We start from the raw sequence: 14,996 nt of genomic DNA on the forward strand, positions 1-14,996 counted from the left end.
TACAACATGGATCTTATGGCTCAGACAGCTTCTTTTAAAGCAATGAATCTTCAAGAGTTTTTTTTTTTTTTTTTTGGTTCAGAGCCTGGTCGTTGGCACACCTTGTCTTTGTAAAAATCTATGAAATGGCCTGATGACTTTTCTTTCTTGAATAGACATATTTTGAAACAGGAAGATGGGGTGGGACATGTCAAAAGGCTCATCTTTTGTTTAGCGTATATCCTTTAATTCAAGTCACATTCTTAAACGATTAATTGTTACTTTATAGAGAGAGAAGTTAGCGTCACCCTGGTTCCCTAGTAAAAACCCAGTAGGGTTTTCCAGTGGCTTTAGGATTTTTGCAGAAAATAAGCTTAGTGACCTACAAAAGATTATGATTTCCAACCTGATCTTCTAGCACTGCGCATCTATAGCACAAGTTTCGTGCTTTCATTTGGTGTGACCTGTATACGCAGAAATCAACTTTTACATACAAATGGCACGCAAAAATTCCCTGTTGACTTTAATTGGTTGTCTAGCAATAGCATTCCAACAGGCATCGGTCTTCCTAAATGCAACTTTTATGAATTTCCTCTTTAGTCCCATATAGCCACTTGTTAGCAACCACCTTTTTCAAATCTTAAAAAAGTCACAATAGGGTATTACTGATGTATTTTATGTTGTAGTATAAAACGTGAAAATATCTTGACCTTGTGTTCACCACACGCCCTATTTCAGGCATTTAACCAAAACTCATAAAAAAACACTTTGACTTCAGGACGATGGAACTGGAAGTGCTAAAATGCTTGTGTCCAGATTTTGGATTGCAAAATGCGTCATCCCTGCAGCACTCTATTGCTATTGCTATTCAGAGCCAGGTGGTATTATTGAGGGACATTCTCATTCTAGAAAGTGTTTGATTGGATAAAAAGTTAGGCGTGAGTGTTATCAATATTTTTGGGTCCATTTCCCTAGATGATAAAGACTGTAAATGTAAGTGTGTAAGCATCTGTGTAAACGTTTACCTGTACACTAGCGTATTGATGGCTTCAAATCTAATAGATATACACTAAACACCACAAAAGTTTAATTTGAATTCATGAGGTCTTTAAAGAATGTTTTATGTCCGCAAATGTGACTGGTGAGCCCATAACGGAAAGGAACACAAACCAGTTCTGTGTTGTCTTTGTGTCTTGACAAGGCATTTAATAAAAATGGTTGTAGTGTTCCTGACTGTGTCTCCATCCTTCAGGAAGGTTGGCCACATTGTATCCATCAATCCGGCCTCCTGTCATCCCAGCACAGCTAAATTAAATCAATGTCTGAAACCAGAGACAAGGCTTCAACTGCAGCAACAGAAATAGAAAATCTAGTTTTGCTGTCTGCTAATGATATTAGTACGTTCCTAAGTGGCCGCCCACCGTCGTCGGACAGGAACACAGGAGAGATATAATTACAGCCTGAACACTTGCATCTCCATTTACTGGTAAAACACATGGGGATCTTACAGTGTTTTATAGATTACCCTTCCCCCACTCTATCCACACTCGTCCTGCAGGTAATGATTCATTTCTAGGCAGTATTATGTTATCCACTGTAATTAAACTTCTCAAGGTGAACCCAAGGAGAATTGGAGACCGCATCATATTGACCATGTGAGAAATTCATTAAAAGACCAGTGTCAATGTCATATGAGACGCTGTTTCATTTTTCGATGACAGAGGAGCGAGGGCTATTTCAACAGAAAAGCGGATGTGTTTAATGAGTTCATTGTGTAACCTGCCTACTTGCGTGGACGTTTCTGTTGTACGACAGATTGAGATAAGAAGCCGATCAATGAGGAGAGATTTGATGGAATTAATTGCGAACTATTGAATGCATCATGAGTGCAAGAGAATGTTCTTTTTTTATCTTTTTTTATCATTTAGAGAGAATCAACAGCCAAACGTTGCTTTACCAAATGCACTTGCACACCTATAAGCACGCAGTAAAGATTATTTGAAGAAATGTTCTATTTTGCCATAGTCAAGCTCAAACAACAGCATTTGTGGCCAAATGTTGTTCACCACAAAAAATAATAACAATTTGGACTCGTCTGTCATCTTTAAAACAAAAAGAAACAAAACAGTGAAGCAATGGAAGTGAATTGGGACTTTTTTTTTTTTTTTTTTAAAGCAGAAATGTGAGGATTATAATCTTGCATTACACTTGCATTGTTCTTTTGTTAAAATGTCGTTAAAGTTGTCATTTTCATGGTCATTTTAGGTGTAAGGTTTTATGACAACTCAGTTTTTCTTCACACAGAAAAGGTTTGAAGGCAATTAAGTATTTTAATGTTTACATTTTTTTAAGGAAATGGCGGAACAAGTCGATTGAGCTCAACAATGAACCCAAAGTATTTATTTTATGTTTATGGGAGTGATTAAATTGCTCAGATTTCTTATTTGGTGACAGGTTTATTGAGGATGAGTAAGAAATGTTTAAAAGTATAGCCAAAAGTTAACAATGGCTGGAATTAAACTGATATGACGAATCTCCACAATGCACGCAGTATGACATTTCATGTGTATTTTGGACAGGTTCACTTGGACTGTATTTTCCTCAAAGGATGTACACAGAGAGCATCTACGTGGGTCAGCCGCAGGGATCACCAGTGCTTCAGGTCCATTCAATGCTGGAAACTTCTAAAGAGAGGCCCTATTTCTACCTGTGCTCCTACAAAGACCCTTATGCATCTTGGTTTCACATAGATGAGGCAACTGGGGTTCTTTCAATGAACAAAACCCTGGAGTGGAGCGACTTCAGTAGTATACGTGAGTTTGACATACACAGTAAAAAAATATTTTCATGATTTGTTATCATGAAAATATTTTTTTATAACATGATTTGTTATCTGTTGATTAAACCAATCTCCTTCATTGTATTAACTCAAATTTTTAATTTCAATGAACTTTTTAAGGCAACCAGGTAACTTGCTTTTTTAAGTTAAACCTATGAGTTAAACCAACAATCATTTTAGTTTGTATGCTTCCTCAAATAGCAGTTTCATCTACATAAATGTATATACTCAAAAGTATATTTCAGAGAGTGAACTATTATAATATTACTCAATATTTTGTTAATATATCACACCATCTATCACAAAACATCGTTTTGATTTAAAAAAAGTCGACTAAGCATAACAGTTTTATGCTTACATTAAAGAGTACACACTGCAAAGAAAGGTTTTTGTCCTTTTTTCCCCAGTAAAAAAAATCGAAATATGCTTAAAACATATTTAATTTGATATATACATTTATATTGATCAATTATAGAGATAAATATAAATTAAATAAATATAAAAATATAAATTTACTTGAGATCCAAAAAGATAATAAATCCCTTTTTTTCAGAGAATGTCTTCATTAAGTTTACAAATAGTTTTCTTTCTTTGTGTGTATCTCACAAAAATGTGTTAGTTTCATGCTTAAAACAAGAAAAAAATTGCCATTGAGGTATGAAATATTAAGTCTTAATTACTCTTTTTATTAAGTATTCTATACAAATCTTAAGCAATTTTGCTTCAAAGGTAATTTGTTTTAAGGGTGTGTAGATAATTCTAGGAATAAAGTCAAAAATATTGATTACATTTTTTTTGTTTGCAGTGAAATATAATGTTATTATATTTGACAGTGTTTAGAAAGCCTGGGGTAAATGACACTCTTCATGATATCTCTCCTCCAGGCAGCAGCTTGGGCAGGTCCGATAAGGACCTTAACCTGAAGGTCGCAGTCTCTTCAGTGCCTCTGCAGAAAGTGGTGTGCCTGTTCCTTCCCACAGTGGAGGTCAAACTGACGTTCATTAATGACACAGCGCCCTCCTGTGGTCAGGTCGAGCTGAGCACATTGTGCTACCCTGATAAGGTTTCAAACCCCCACATCACAGAGAACCGTATGCCAGGGGCCCTACGACAGCTTCAGCGCTATACACACATGAGCATTTGCCCCAACTACACCATCAGTTATGGAGTGGTAGCAGGTACAAACCAAACCCAGTGTAAATGTCAATGCTTTTCTCCATATTACAGCACTAGCAAATTAGCCCAAAATGATTCATTATAGCTAGTTATAATTCATTATAAAAATTTAGATCAGCTCTGAGAATTAACTTGACGTAGCAGAATGAATACCACAATCAACTAGCCTGTTCGTCCAGCAAACACTTGTTTATTAAAGGTCCCATGGCATGAAATTTTCATTTTATGAGGTATTTCAACATTAATATGAGTTCCCCTAGCCTGAATATTGTCCCCAAGTGGATAGAAATGTTGATCGGTGTAAAACCGAGTTCTGGCTGTCTTTCTCTGCCTTTGAGAAAATGACAGGCCAGACGAGCCAATCCTGAAGTCTCCTGGTTTGACGTCCAAGCAGGAACGGTTACCTCCCTTTCCTCCGCCCAGAGAATCTGGCACGCCCATGCAAACGCTCGAGAGATCATGGGTTGTGAACGAGTGAACGCTGACAGTTTCTCTGTGTTTGGATGTACAAATGAAAACAGAAGTCTTTTTTCAGTTCCTTCTGATCTGTGATCAGTGATTTCTGATGTGTAGCTAATTATTTATTATTCGTGCACACACTGCGGCTTCTCTCTCTCCAGACAGAACGGTGTTTTCGTGTTTTCTATCTTGTGAGTCAGTGTTTTTGTACGTCCTCGTCACATCTATCGGTTCTTAAATGTGCATACAGTCGGGAGTTTCTGCTCAACATCGGCAGAGCCACATCTTTAGAGATAAACCTCACGCACGCCGAAGCTCGGCCTTCAACATCCCCGACCCCCAGTACTGCATCTGGCCCACAGCGGAGGCACCAAACGCGGCGTGAGATTAAGCAGAAGGGGGGTAAGCGTGAGGGTATCCGGCTAGGCTAGCCAGCTATCCCCACAATAAACTGGATTACATTCGATTACTGCTGTTGTGTCTTTGTTTGCGCTGTGTAAGTTACTCAATGCGCGTCACTGACGATGATGATAATTTACTAAATGTTCCAATCATATCAAAAGCGTTTTGATATGATTGGAACATATGTAGAAAAAATGCTTTAATCAAACTTACTAACTCGTTCATCTCGCTGTAATGGTACATTGCATGTGTTACAAAGTTGGTAGAATAATGATGAAGACGAACTCGGTGTGACTGGGACTCGTGTTTATTCAGAACTCTCAGATACAAACACAATAAACTCGCGCTGACAGACAGCGCTTTCATAACTCAGTAGTTACTATAAATAACTTTGTTAGCAATCACTCCGTCTCCGTGATGTCCGGTTCGCGAACGAATCATTCTTTTGAATCGGTTCTTTTTAGTGAACCGAACCAGTTCACCAAATCGGACTGAATCGTTCTAAACGGTTCGCGTCTCGAGTCAGCGCTGATCCATAATTTACTAAAGTTACTAACTTTCTGACATGAGTGACAGCCCCTCCGACTAGAAATAAACTAATAACCTGAAGTATATGCTAGTAACTACAACAGTTCACCCTGAACTGAGACATGCTGAGAGAACTGATGAGAAGTGAACTCAGGTCCGTCTCTCTGGCAGCAGCTCCTGCGTCGTAGACCTCGTTAAACCACGCCCCCTCCGCTCATTTAAAATGCAAAGATGTCAGCCAATCACAACAGTGGGCGTTTTTACTGAAGTCTCACAGCAGACACGCCTCTTGAAGCAGGGCATTCAGCCACAGGGCAAACAGCAGTATAGAAAAAATGCCTTTTATTTCTAAATTATGACATTTTATGATGTAAAAATCATACTAACAATATAAGTACACCTCAGGAAACACTATAAAATAATAGAAAAATGCCATGCCATGGGACCTTTAACAATTCGGTGTATGGGAAATTACTGTACAGAACTACTCAGAGCATGTAGGCAAAATCTGCAAGATTAGTGACTCCAGTATAAGAACATAAACCACAAACAAGAACAAGACTTTAAACACTAAACTAAACACTTAGATTAATCTAACATACACACACATGCATGCATACAGTTAAGCAATGGAAAGAGAGTTGAAGCAGAATACAGGAAAGCAAGAAGTTGTAGCAAACCAACAGTTTCTTAGTTCTACTCTTTATAAGAGTAGGGGATACTTAATGTATCAAATAATGAGACTAAGTTTGATGCGTGCATGTCTCACCCATTTAAATAAAAGTGTCCTGATGCAATTTGTTGAGAATCCAGTTGATCTTTGCTGGAGTCGTCTTAATGGGAGAGAATAAGTTTGAGTCAGAGGATCTTTGATGATTGAAAAGGCAAGGCTAGAAGCTCAACATCTTCATGTCCAAATTTCTCAGAATCCCTGTGATCATTTAAAACATAAGGATATCACACCTCCAGGGGGACAGTGAGCCAATGGTAACTTAAACTTTCGGAAAGGGAAAGTTTATGTTTCTTTGTCTCCTAGCAGGGTGTTTTGCATATGTAATTTGATTGGGTGTTGATGGATGAACTATTAAAGATTCTTATAATACTAATATGCTGCATAGGTATCGACATAATGTAAATGATCATTCAGGAATATAAAAAAGAAACTCATTCCCCCGGGTTTCACAGACAAGGCTTAAGCCTAGTCCTTGACTAAAATGCATTATTGAGCTATTTTAACCATTTTAACTTATCTTAAAATAATGTCACTGCCATTGTTTTGTCTCAAGATGCACACCAGTAAAAAAAATTGTAAGGCATGTTTATAAAAGCCAGATGTTCTAATTAAAATAAGGCCTAATTCTGGCTTAATCTAAGCCCTGTCTGTGAAACTAGGCTCTAGATACGATACCAAACATGGTAAACATGTTATCTTGATTAAGTAAGTAAGGCTAAAACATTCATTCAAAGAGTTTAAATTAATACATAGGCAAAACACTATAAAAGAACATCTGATTACATAGGGAATACAGGATTAGGATGGACTGTACATTTGTCTGTTTCAAAGTGAATTTAGAGTGAAACATTCCCTGGAGCTGTAAACCAGTCTTTTCTTGAGGATTTGTCTTTACCACGGTAAACAGAGGCCTCGTGTTCCATAGAACTCTACCTCATGGTTTGCTTGTTGGGTATTGTGGAGTATTTGTCAAATATAGCAAATAATTGTGTGTCTGATCTGTCTCAGTCGCTACAGCACAGTGATATTAATTTTCTGTTATTGCTTGTATTAAATTCAGACTCTCCAGTTCCATTTGCGGTCGACGGATCCACTTTAGAATTGGTGGTCACTGCACCTGTGGACCGTGAGGAGAAGGAAGTGTACCATCTGGATATAGTGTGTATGGTACAAACAGAAGGAGAGCTGCGGAAGTCCTTTTCTTCTCTGCACGTGAACGTCTTTGATGAGGATGATAATCCTCCTTACGTGAATGGGACTGACACTGAGGACGTCATAATAGAATTTGACCGCAGTGAGGTTTGTGTCAGGAACTGTAACGACAACTGTCTGGCTGTCTCACAAATACATGGCCTTTTGAGTTCATATATGAAATATGAAAGTGACTGAATAATGGTGATCTGTTTTCTTTTATAGGGTACTGTCTATGGAACTCTGATTGTATATGACAGGGACACAACTCCTGTTTATCCCACAAACCAAATTCAAAATAAATTGGTGGGCACCCTAATGACGACTGACTCCTGGATCAGAAACACTTTTACTATTGAACACAAATTTAGGGAAGAAAAGGCCATCTTTGGCAATATCCGCGGGACGGTTCATGAATACAGTGAGTCATTTTTCCTTATTGATTTTTTACACAAATACATTTTAAAAAGTACTTTTTGAAAATGTGAAAAATCATGTACACATTCACAAGATCAAGCCTCCAGTCAATCAAAATCCTAATAAAAATTGTTTAATTTTATATCGCCTCATTAGGGCCATTGATCTGTCAAATAGTAAAATTAACCTACATCAGTTTTTATTACATCTGAGTGGAGAGCGGAACATTTTAGTTGCTGCAGACCACACAACTGACAGATCTAAAACCTTCAGATCATCTCTGTGAATGGCCGAAACCACACACTAAAACCGAAACGCCATTGTGAGTCCTGAAAATGTACAGGTGTGAGTTCAGTTAAAAGATGCGCTTTTAGGCTGGAATACACTACACAACTTTTTTTTCCAGATTCTTGCCCTGATTTACAGTCTGGAGGAGTCAGCGCTAGTCGACTCAGAGGCACTTTGCAGAAATTGGCCAGTCAGAATTGACAGAAAATCATGTAGCGATTGTGTGACATGTAGTTTAGCTTCAGACTTTGATTCCATCCAGTCTGAGGATATTAAACACGTTTGATATTTTGAGCTGATTTTAGATCGCATTGTTTTCATTTGTCATGCACCTCAGTCATTTAATATACAATGTTCATCTTGTCTTTGTGTATGAAGTTTCTGATGCCTAGTGTTTTAAAATGTGTTCAGATTTTAAAAGTCATGTATTGTTTATTCCAGCCTTATCCGTTTAAAGCTCTGAAATACAGGAAGGTTACTGTATGAATGTGACCGATCTTGTGAGCTGGTGAAACAATTACTGAGTGCACCTTAACATACAGCATTGTCTTTTATTCTGTTTTCTGCCCTCAGAGCTGAAACTCAGTCAGAATCTGTCTGTGACGGAGCAACGCTCATTTCAGCTGGACTACCTGGTCAATGACACCACTTTTCCGGGCCCCGAGGGAACAGTGCTGTTACATTTCAATGTGACTATCCTGCCGGTTCCTATTCGCTTCTCCAATATCACCTACTTCTTCACTGTCTCACAGAAAGCAACAACATACTCCCAGGTGCTTTAATGATGTTTTTAGTCATTTTGAACATGTGCAAGCAGGAGTAGAGAAGTGCTATTTTAAACAGACAATATTAAGAAACAGACGTGCGATTCCTGAAGAAAACACCAGTCTTTGCAAAAGAATAATGTTTTATGTAGTGAAAAAGAAAAATTGTAGGTAAGTTTAGAGTTTATGAAATGCCATGTCAAAGCTGGTACAAATTCAATACATACAAACATAATAAGACTTTTTAATCCCTATTGCTGTGTAAAATGGCTATAGATGTTTAAATAGACAAGAAATACTCAATCACAATTCACCTGTATCAATACATTTCTAAGTGCACGTGGAATTACAATGTTTTGTTGTTTTTGCTTTTTTTTATTTGACAATATTCATATAATAAATGAAATTAAAATTTACTTCACAGATTACTCCAGATGATCCCCACTAATGTGTCATTTTTGTCTTTATTAGATTGGAAACGTCTGTGTGGACAACTGTCTGAAGTTTAAGGGCATTGATGTCACATATCAGTTAGAGATCGCAAATAGGAACGTCTCTGCTGAGGATCAGTCGTGTTACATGGCAGTTAGCCTTGCACAGAACCCAAAAGAGAAGACCGGTGTTCTCTATGTGAACGACACGGAGGTGTTACGCAGACCAGAGTGCCAAGAGCTGCAGTATGTAGTATTTGCCCAGGAGCAGCAGAGCAAGTTTCAGGCCAAGACTCAGCTCCTCATCATATTTGAGGGTGAAGGTAAGGTCAAAAGTTCACAAGACTATGTCCATGAATACCGGTCTTGAACCATAGGTGTGAAAGCAACATATGTGCTAGTGGGATTGTGATCTTGTGCTGTGCTTTTTCCTATCTGACTGTGCCGTGTAGCAGATCTCATGAGGATGGATGTGCAGCGGGTTTTGGCTTGTTCAGAGAAGAGACAGCGAGGGGATTGTGAGGCGTCTCGAGGCCTGGGAGCCCCTACAGGCAGATGCCAGTGGAGACAAGGCAACAATAAAGGTTACCTTGACTTCTAAAGTGGCATAGAATCAAATACACTGCACTTACCATATTACTGCAGAGCTGTTTCTATCATTCGAAAGGACAATTTTAAAGTTATTGTGTTACCTTTGCAGGGATATCTAAAAATTACTCCACCTGTTCCCCTGACCTCCGCACGTGCCCAGATGGTTACTGTGATGCCATTGAGAGCAAGAACATATCCATATGTCCTCAGGATTGCACCAGTGAGACTAATTTAAACTTGTATTGTGTTTTGCGGCTTTCCATATAGTACTGTTTAGTTAGATCAGAATAATTCTTCAGTTGTGCTTTAAGGAAGTGCAACAACTAAGAACATTTCTTTTTGTCAGGTGAGCCCATAATTGGGGGTTTTGAGAGGGACCTGTATGGAATCAAAGCTGGACATGGGACCTGCTACTGTTTTTCAGGAAAGTGCTTCTGTGAAAAGGATGATTTGGAAGGTGAGCTGTATGATGTTTTATGTTTTCCATTTTTCATCAAGGTACATAAGATATGAGCATGTTTCCCAGAAGTCAAAATACGTCAAATTTGCTTCGATCATCCAAAAAAGCTTACACCTCCCATGTATTATTTCAGTGTGTTGGCTACTTGAGCATCAGTGATTGATTTCATGTTTTGTAATAGTTGTGCAGAGTCCCTCAAATTGTCCTCAGCATGAAAAGATTGATCTCAACTGTTGGAAAGGATTCAAATATGCAGAAAAACTAACCATTTTATGTGTGTATATATTTACAAAATGCTTTGTTTCTAATTGTTTTTCAGAGGCTATTTGCGACGAAATGTGTAAGACCATCATTGCAACTGGTGTCCTCCTATCCTTCATTCTCTCCATTCTCCTGTCCTCATACTTTATCCACCGTTATCACAAGAGCTCACCTAAGCCGCCCATCGCCTCAGCTGAAATGACCTTCCGCCGCCCGGCCCAGTCCTACCCAATCAGTTACTCAGCCAATAACGTTCGTCGAGCTTCTCTCGATTCCATGGAGAATCAGGTGGCCATTGACACCTTCAAAATACCCGTAAGTATTGCTCAGTGTCTTACTTAGTTCATTCATACTGTACATGTTGATTTTTTTAAATATAATTTTTAACCGATTCATTAAATTATTATTAATTGTTTCTGTTCTGTTCATTTCTGTTAACAGGAAGATCCAAAGTGGGAGTTCCCACGAAAAAACCTAGTGCTGGGTAAGACTCTTGGAGAGGGAGAGTTTGGGAAGGTTGTGAAGGCCACAGCTTTCCGGCTCAAAGGAAAAGCTGGATACACTACAGTTGCCGTAAAGATGTTGAAAGGTATGCGACTCAAAATCCATTGCGCAGATGCAGTTTTGCATTTGATCAAATCATTTTTTTAAAGCTGGATGTGCTGGAAAAAATCTGTCTATATTGACTTCTAAGCATCCATTTTTTCACCACAGAAAATGCGTCTCACAGTGAGCTTCGAGACCTCCTGTCAGAGTTCACATTGCTCAAGCAGGTTAATCACCCTCATGTCATAAAAATGTATGGAGCTTGCAGCCAGGATGGTAAGACATTTTATTTATACAAAAAAACAGTATGTTCAATTCGGCATGCTTTTTTTTTTGCTTACACAAGTTCCTCTGTTCAGGTCCATTACATTTAATTGTTGAATACGCCAAGTACGGCTCACTACGGAACTTCCTGAGAGAGAGCCGGAAAGTTGGACCAAGCTACATGAGCAATGATGCCAACCGAAACTCAAGCTACTTGGAAAACCCAGATGAGAGAGCTCTGACCATGGGTGACCTCATCTCCTTTGCATGGCAGATCTCCAGAGGAATGCAATACCTGGCTGAAATGAAGGTATGTCAGCAGTTTAGGGAATATCCATCAATCAATCAGAATATCAAAGGTTCCCTTTTAAAGAAGTGTTATGTGTTTAGCTTGTTCACAGAGACCTTGCTGCCAGGAATGTGCTGGTGGCAGAGGGAAGGAAGATGAAAATATCGGACTTTGGTTTATCTCGAGATGTCTATGAGGAAGATTCATATGTGAAGAGGAGCAAGGTGATACATTTTGTTCAGTTTAATTACCTGCATCATACTAGTTATATCCTATCTTTCACAGATGCTTGGATGTTAGTCTCATTCTCTAGAAAAAGATATGGTTTAATGCAATTATACATTTGCTAGTCTTTATTTCATAATGTGCTCTCAATCTCCAGGGTCGTATTCCTGTCAAATGGATGGCTATAGAGTCTTTGTTCGATCACATCTACACCACACAAAGCGATGTGTAAGTTATGGCAAGGTTTCATGCAACGCGTTAACTCTGAAGGCCAGTTCACACCAAGCACGATAACTATAGGGATAACCAAAAAGTAGTTCTAAAAAAATTTCTAAATATAAAAGAGCAGCAGTTCACACCACAACTATAATGACAACAGTACAGAGGAATGATATAGTTAGAATGATTATTTCCATCTGATGAACAATAAAAACACTGACAGCCAATCAGTTTCTATCTTGCTTTAAAGAGCTTGAGTATTTAAACCGTGAGACGTCTTAGAACTGCAGCGCACACTTCAGAAAAAAACAGAACAATATCGTGCGTTGGTGTGGATGCTAATATAGTTATCTTTATAGTTATCACTCTTGGTATGAGTGGGCCTTAACCCTAGCTAACATGTATCTATACAAACAATCACCACTTTTACTTTCTAATACAATCTCTCTCTCTCGTTTTTTTCATTAGCTGGTCTTTTGGTGTCCTCTTATGGGAGATTGTGACTCTGGGTGGAAACCCCTACCCAGGCATTGCTCCGGAACGGCTTTTCAACCTTCTGAAGACAGGCTACAGGATGGAGAAACCAGAGAACTGCACGGATGAAATGTGTGTTGTTTAACAGTCATCACGTCATCAGTTGAATGCATTGTAGAATTAAGAGCAGAATGAACAAATCACCACCATCATCATGAGATATATATCATTTTAACATTTAAGTTAGCAAATTTTGCATTATATATTATCTTATGGACACAACAATGTACTTATTTTTTTGTGTGTTTGTTCTAAATTTCACTTGTATCATTTATTTGGGTGTGACAATCACATATGTTCTGTATCAGGTGATGAATGCTCTGTTATGTGATGTAGGTACAATCTGATGCTTCGTTGTTGGAAACAAGAGTCAGATAAGCGCCCCAATTTCTCAGACATCAGCAAAGAACTTGAGAAGATGATGGTGAAAAGCCGAGTAAGAACTCAATGAACACTTCCTCTCACATACAATCACACACAGACACAAAGTCCAAGCAAATACAAACATTTCTGAATGAAATGATAACCTGGGTTGAACAACGCAAGCTGAATGTTATTTACACACATTACTTTATACAAAAAATACTGTTCAAAGGTTTGAGGTCAGTTAGACTTGCAAAGACTTTCATAATTCAACAAAAGATTCCTATTTAAATTAGTGTTGCCAAGTACGCGGTTTTCCCATGGAATTGGGCTACTTTTAAGTTGTTGCCATAGGTTAAAAAAAATGTCACCCCCGTAAGTACTATTTCAACGCACCCCTAATCACAGAAACATATAGTAAATCATTCATATAAGTAAATAGTTGTTAAAATAGAAAATAGTTCTTTTAAATTGTAATAATATTTTACAATATTACTGTTTTCACTGTATCTAATAAATGCAGCCTAAGTGAGCATACAAGACTTCTTTCTAAAACATAAAAAAATCTTACTGACCCCAAACTTATAAACGACAAAGTTGGTTTATTTGTTGTTATAATGATGAAGAATTCCTCAAGGTAAGCGATAATGTAAAACAATGGATGAACACAGAAGGACCCTCCTACAGAGAGTAAAGGTTTTAACTTCTTCTTTGCCGATTTTCAACCACCATAACCAAATGTAATTATAACTTAGAATAAATGAAATGTTAAACTGACTATTTATGCTTAATGTGCTATCATACATTTTGTTATGCTAATATTTCACAATTATTGTAATTGGCTGTCTAGTGAGGGATGAGACAAATCTCATCATAATGTAAATCTTGCTCAAGAAATGTTTATCTTTTGACATAATATGTGATGTTATGATTAAACAGTTATAGTAACTTTTACCTCATTTAATAACTGTGTTTCCCTTCATCAGGACTATCTGGATCTCGCGGCTTCCACACCAGCAGATGCCCTGCTATATGACGACTCCCTCTCTGAAGAGGACACACCCTTAGTGGACTGTAGTAACACCCCTCTCCCTCGAACCCTCCCCTCCACTTGGATTGAAAACAAGCTCTATGGTAGAATTTCCCATGCATTTACTCGATTCTAATACAGGGGACACAATCAGTTTATGTTTGTGCCTTCCATAGGAAGTGCTGTGATTGTGCTAAAGGCATGGTTGCCAGTGACTTATGAATACTGCTCGTGTTTCATAGATTCAGTTAGTGCTTTAGTGTCTGGATCTAGGGATCAGATGTTTCATTTGGACCTGCTTCCGATGTACTCTATTATTTGAAATATTAATTTTAGAAGGCTTAATTGTCCAAGTATTATTACTACAAATAGAAATTCAATAATTTTGTACACATATACACACAAATTAATATGTATTATGTTCAGTGAGAAAAATTTCAGATGTGTTTATGATTTACATCATATGTGAAATTTGTATTGGTTTGCAGCGCTTTAGGTTAAGATTTACATTTGAAACAGGTCCCGTGTGCTCTGGATGTGCTCTCTCTCTGTAATATCCTGAACATATTACAGAAAATGAATGTTTGAAGTAGATGGAGTCAGTTCTGAAAGCAGTAAGGCTTTTGAATGAAACTCTTCTTTTAGATCATCAAAATATGCAAGACTTTCTTAGCTTTCCCTAAAATGATGGCATTAATAGTAGAATAAATAAGCAATAAAATGGCCAGGAGTAAGACCGTTTCTATGCATGGGCTCTTTGATGTCAATTATTTTTGGGAGTACACGCGCACACACACACACACACACACACACACACACACACACACACACACACACACACACACACACACAAACCTTTTAGTAGAGCACTGATTATCCGTTTCATTTAAAAGCATGTACATAGAATGCCAAAGACAATACTGATGTCATGGGGATGTCATAGAATATATGATGTCACCACAGTGGAATATTGACATGAATGACCAAAAAGCACTCAAAGGACCAAA

General features: G+C 38.0%; 1 protein-coding gene across 1 annotated transcript in view; it reads left to right on the plus strand.

Moving 5' to 3' along the window:
* Positions 1-14,996, plus strand: part of ret (ret proto-oncogene receptor tyrosine kinase) — a 31,410-nt gene that overhangs the window by 15,432 nt on the left and 982 nt on the right. Inside the window, exons 2-19 of the mRNA XM_079842079.1 lie at positions 2,559-2,792; positions 3,703-3,996; positions 7,177-7,415; positions 7,533-7,728; positions 8,586-8,785; positions 9,248-9,530; positions 9,660-9,791; positions 9,908-10,018; positions 10,145-10,255; positions 10,578-10,834; positions 10,961-11,108; positions 11,234-11,341; positions 11,425-11,639; positions 11,720-11,842; positions 12,001-12,071; positions 12,531-12,668; positions 12,933-13,032; positions 13,946-14,093. Of these exons, the coding sequence (XP_079698205.1) occupies positions 2,559-2,792; positions 3,703-3,996; positions 7,177-7,415; positions 7,533-7,728; positions 8,586-8,785; positions 9,248-9,530; positions 9,660-9,791; positions 9,908-10,018; positions 10,145-10,255; positions 10,578-10,834; positions 10,961-11,108; positions 11,234-11,341; positions 11,425-11,639; positions 11,720-11,842; positions 12,001-12,071; positions 12,531-12,668; positions 12,933-13,032; positions 13,946-14,093 (3,108 nt within the window). The remainder of the gene's footprint in view (positions 1-2,558; positions 2,793-3,702; positions 3,997-7,176; positions 7,416-7,532; positions 7,729-8,585; positions 8,786-9,247; positions 9,531-9,659; positions 9,792-9,907; positions 10,019-10,144; positions 10,256-10,577; positions 10,835-10,960; positions 11,109-11,233; positions 11,342-11,424; positions 11,640-11,719; positions 11,843-12,000; positions 12,072-12,530; positions 12,669-12,932; positions 13,033-13,945; positions 14,094-14,996) is intronic.

This window comes from Gobio gobio (assembly GCF_949357685.1).
Source record: "Gobio gobio genome assembly, chromosome: 18".
NCBI lineage: Eukaryota > Metazoa > Chordata > Actinopteri > Cypriniformes > Gobionidae > Gobio > Gobio gobio.